The 5,277-nt window shown below is 40.7% G+C and overlaps 1 protein-coding gene across 1 annotated transcript; it reads left to right on the top strand.

Annotated features, from left to right (window-relative positions):
- The first annotated feature begins 520 nt into the window (after positions 1-520).
- Positions 521-5,277, top strand: LOC113157357 (E3 ubiquitin-protein ligase TRIM39-like). The gene is made up of 10 exons (XM_026352801.1): positions 521-661; positions 2,174-2,405; positions 2,510-2,897; positions 3,022-3,117; positions 3,211-3,444; positions 3,528-3,675; positions 3,776-3,802; positions 3,909-3,973; positions 4,097-4,213; positions 4,542-5,277. Exons 1-10 carry the CDS (start codon positions 628-630, stop codon positions 4,932-4,934), a joined length of 1,734 nt encoding a protein of 577 aa, XP_026208586.1. The 5' UTR covers positions 521-627; the 3' UTR covers positions 4,935-5,277.

Raw genomic sequence — 5,277 nt, 5'->3', positions numbered from 1 at the left:
CTTTCAGTCTAAAACAGAGTTTGATTTGTACTGTGGTACTTTTGAACATTGTTTCATTTTTGAGATTTTTATTCTGATGTTTGTTGTCGTTGTTCCTTTTGATGTGTACAGTATTTATGGCACAATGGCCCATAGCTGTGAATGTGTGATAGAATAGTGACCTGTTCAGCGTGTACTCTGCCTCTCGCCCACTAACAGCTTGGCTCTCCAGTGACCCTCAAGAGAAGTTGTCCTATTTAGTGTTATGTTCTTTTTATTTACATATGAAGTAACATTAGGTTTCTAAAAACCTAACTACCCTATAAAACTACATGAATTATCAATGATATAGTGCAGCAGATGCACCAGCTGCAGACGGTATACTTGAGAGTAGGCTTTGTTTGCATATTGAAAAAGTAAAAGTATAACACATGTAGCACCAGGTGCATGACGTTAAGGTGGATTTTATATAACAAAGTCATCAGATGAACGCGAAGAACCAGAAATACCAGAATGACTGCATTATCGGAAAATCTGAGGAGGGGGAGGGGTGTCGACAGTGGAAGGTGTGACTAAAACCATTGCAAACAAAGGCAGTACTTAAACCTTTGCACGCTGCACCTGCTGTGTGTTCTGTATGTGATAAGAATGATCAGGACACTCAACATGACATCCCAAACAGGTAAGAAATGATTTGTTTAGTCGCTGTTGTGATTTTCTATTTGGTTATAATCATAAAGTGCATGTTTCTCCGTGATTTGTGGATTCTGTTTTAGGTCTAAAATTTAGATTGGTTTTTCCTCTCTGTTTAAGATAGTTTCACAATATTTTTTGCTGCACGGTTCATATTCACTTGTGGTGTCTGAGTGAAAAAACACAACCTAAACTCCAAAAAGTATGAGTTTAAAATTATGCATTTATTTAAAATATAGTTTGTAGATTTAGAGGCTCCATTTAATAATAATTATAGTAATTGATACTTTTTATACTCCCTCAGGGAAATTCTTGTGGACAGGTGTTACTGAAGATTCTCAGTCATACAGGTAATGTTCAGTGGCAACTGGAGTTGCTTTTAGTTCTTGAAGACGTTTCACTTATTTCATCTGAAAGGCCTCATCAGTTCTGAGTGACTGGCTGCAGTAGCAGACTTATAAACCCTGTGGAGTCATCAAATCGTTAGCACCTTGGCTGGCTTTCGTGTATGAAGTCCACAACACCAAAACAAACACAGAGCAACGCAGTACATGGAAGAGACAAAACAACAGCTTCACAAATGCACTGTACAACACAAAAGCCAGCTCTTCGGGACAAGACTCAGTCTTGTCCACCTGCACCTGAAAGACAAGGGCAACAACTGACGGGTGACCATCAAAGTGCTAACGACTTGATGAGTCCACAGGGTTTATAAGTCTACTACTCCAGCAGTCACTCAGAACTGATGAGGCCTTTCAGATTAAATAAGTGAAACGTCTTCAAGAACTAAAAGCAACTCCAGTTGCCACTGAACAGCACCTTTGCGATTCTTGTGGACAGGCCTCTGCACCAAGAGTTCGGAGTTTAGTGTTTTGTCCAGAGACACTTGTGTCCTGATGTATCACTAATAATCAGGGAACCGGGAGTTGAAGCACCAACACAGAACAACAGCGGTAAAGAGTTGTATCTGTTAAGAGTCATATGAGAGACCTACGCATGGTAAAAACTGTGACGTGATCCTGACACGATGCATTTGCAAAAGATTTTTGGTTACTTCATATTAAAAGTTTAACATGAGTAGTTTATTTGTATGTGTCAAATATCTGTGATTGTAATGTGTTGTAAGCCACAAGGGATAATTATGCTCCACTTCGGGTCATCTTTTATTTATCATTTCAATGTTTTTCAAATATTATATATCAAACAAAGTAGCTGACTGGCAATAAGTGTTCACTTCAGTAAAAGCTAATTACACAAGTTGTTAGAAACCTGTGTTCTGAGATTCTTGTTTGTGTTGAAATAATTTCATTTGCTTTGACGCCAAAACAAACAGAAAGTTGATCAAGATCTTGTTTTGCTGTTGTTTAGATGCAGTCAAGTGATATCAAGTGTACCGCAGCTATCAAAACACACATGCCTGTCAGGCTTTTGTGTAAGAACGGCTTTGACAAGAAGTCAAACAAATATGTAAACAATTTTTTGTTGATGTGTTATTTTTCAGTCCAAAATGCAACTGGGGCGCAGCTTGAGGAGCAGTTTCGGTGCTGCATCTGTCTTTACATCTACACCGACCCAGTCTCCATCACATGTGGACATAACTTTTGCCTAGACTGCATCGAAGACTACTGGGATACAAAAGATAAACCTGAATGTCCACTGTGCAAAGAGGTTTTCCCAAGTCGCCCAGAGCTCAGGATCAACCATGGATTTGCTGATATCATTGAATTCTTAAGGTTTGTTTTGAATATTATCTAAATCAGGGTTTTGTAAACCGTATAGAAAAGCACAACATTTGAATTTAATTGAGATACCAACAGAATTTATTTCACATCAATAGACGTGTGTTGGCCGCGGCAACAGAAGAGAGGGGTGTTGGCGATGTGGTGCCATCAGCAACCAGGAAACCATACAGAGTATCAGAAGCTGAAGAAGTACCCTGTGATATCTGTAATGAGAACAAGTCATCAGCAGTCAAGTCGTGCCTCACCTGCCAGGCATCTTACTGTGACATTCACCTGACCCCCCACCAGACGGATGCAGAACTGCAGAGACACCGGGTGACGGATCCAGCCACGTTCCCCACCAGTCACCTCTGCAGAAACCACAACAAGCCGCTGACAATGTTCTGCAAGAAGGATCGCACACCTGTGTGTGAGAAATGTGCAGCGAGGGACCACAAACACCACAAAACCGTCCCCATGGAGAAGGAGAGCAATAGAATCAAGGTGAGGACATTTACATTTTATTCATCTACTTATATTTTAACAAAATAACTTGTATAAGCCTATAAGAAAAAATGTTTTTCCTGTTGTAAAACTGTAAAAACTAATGTTTGTTGATCCTGTCCAGACCAATGTGAGGGAGAAAAAGGCAGAAATTCAAAAGATGATCCAGGCCAGACAGAGAAAGATGGAGGAGATCAAAGATTCAGTGGATCTAAGCAAAGTAAGTTCTACTTTGTTTTATGGATTTTTCATAAGAGATGCCGGGCTTGCCTTCTTTTCCTCTAAATTAATGTTTTGTCATCTCAATCACCAGAGCATTACAGAGAGAGAGATCATGAACAGCTATCAGGTCTGCACCACGCTCATAAACGCCATCAATAGACACCGTGCAGATCTAGTTGAGGAGCTCGAACTGAGACAGGAGGAAACTGAGAGGAGAGCCAAGGACCTGAACAATGAGCTTCACCAGGAAATCAGTGACCTGCAGACGAGGAACAGCGAACTTCTGCACCTGGAGCTCACTCAGAACCCTCTTCACGTCCTGCAGGTTAGATAAGTGTACTAGATTTTTACATTTCTGTGCTCTACCAGAGCTGCAAGAACCGTACTCATGAAAAACTTTCATTTCAGAGTTTCCCGTCTCTCAGTAGACTCCCATCTACTAGAGAGTGGTCGAAGATTGCAGTGCACTCTGATAACTGCATGGGGACAGTACGGAAAGTCATCTCCAAGTTCATGGACGTCTGTCAAGACATTGAAAACAAACTGTGTGCAGAAGGTCAGTACTTCTTCAGGAGAGAACAATGTCAGTTCTGTTCAGTATCGATGTGTCAATGTATGAAATAACCTTCTTGTTCTCTTTTTATTTTTCTTTGCAGAGGCAGACAAGATGAATCAATATGCAGGTATGTTCAGCATCACACTTCCTTTACCTAATTCCCCGATCTAGTTGACAATGATGTGAATCTTTTTTATTACTCAACTTGCTGTTTTCTTTCCGTGTTTCTGCAGTTGACGTGACTCTGGATCCTGCCACCGCTTCAAACTGGCTGGCCCTGTCTACAGATGGAAAGAAGGTACTGTGTGATTTGATGATCTGATGTGTGTACAGAACGCAGTCTCTCAGTAACATCAAATGAGCAGAACATGATATAATGATGTAATAATAATCATGTAATAATAATCATAATGACCCACAGGTCAGCTGCCAGATGAAGAAGACCCCCCGGCCGGACAATCCTCAGCGGTTCGACTCCTGCGTCTGTGTCCTGGGGAAACAAAGCTTCACATCAGGAAGATCCTACTGGGTGGTTCAGGTAGGGGCAAAGAAACATGAAGACACACTTAGCTAGCAGGACACTTTAATGAACCATATCTGGTGTGTTTTTAAAGGAATGTTGAAATGCAATGCGACATCAGCAGTTTTACACTGGTCACACACAACTTAATCACACACTGGTGTTTTTTTAACTTTACCAGTTGAATTAGCACCTTGTTCAACAAATTTCACACGAAAAAGCACAAAATCTGAATTAATAGATGATCTCACATAATCAAATTGCCGAGAAATAAAACAAAGTACTTTATTTTTATCGTTTACTTTGTGGTCTGTCTAATTCAATGTTCTCTGTGCTGTGTTTTCAGGTTGGCAATAAAACAGACTGGGATCTTGGTGTGGTCAGACACTCCGTTAACAGGAAGGGCAGCATCATAGTGCGACCTGACAGTGGTTACTGGGCGATCTGTCGACGCAAAGGTGGAAGTCTGTCTGCCTGCGCCGGCCCCTCCACCACCATCCACCTCCAGGAAACACCTCAGAAAGTCGGCATATTCCTGGACTACGAGAAAGGATCAGTGTCCTTCTATGACGCTCAAGCAAAGACTCACATTTACACTTACAGCGGGTGTAACTTCACTGAGCCTCTCCACCCGTACTTTAACCCCTGTGTTCAAGACAACGGGAAAAACATGGCTCCGCTGGTTATTTGCCCTCTTGAAGGAAGAGTCAGGGAGGTACAGGACATAATCATTCAGTGAGCTGTATGATGCGTCATAGAAGGCTCACGTTTAATTAATGTAAATAAGTATTTCTATTCTTATTCAAGAATATTTTTTAACCAATTGTGGTTTAAACTATTTTATTATACTTTAATAGTATTTGCACCAGAAAGGCCCATGGCCGGCCAAAACTTATAAGTCTATAATAGCACAACAATCCTCTTATGAAGACATAACAAACTTTAACTGCCTGTGAGATGGCAGTAGGGGTTTCATTTAATGAAGGTACTGTCAAATTTTTATATGATGTGTCAACAATGTTTAAAATCCTGAAAACTGTGAAACAACAAAAAAATAAAAGCTCTGTTTGAAAGTGAAACTG

The sequence above is a fragment of the Anabas testudineus genome, chromosome 18 (assembly GCF_900324465.2).
Source record: "Anabas testudineus chromosome 18, fAnaTes1.2, whole genome shotgun sequence".
NCBI classification, from domain to species: Eukaryota; Metazoa; Chordata; class Actinopteri; order Anabantiformes; family Anabantidae; genus Anabas; species Anabas testudineus.
The sequence above is the reverse complement of the archived record's forward strand: the minus strand, read 5'-3'. Positions and strand labels throughout refer to the sequence as shown.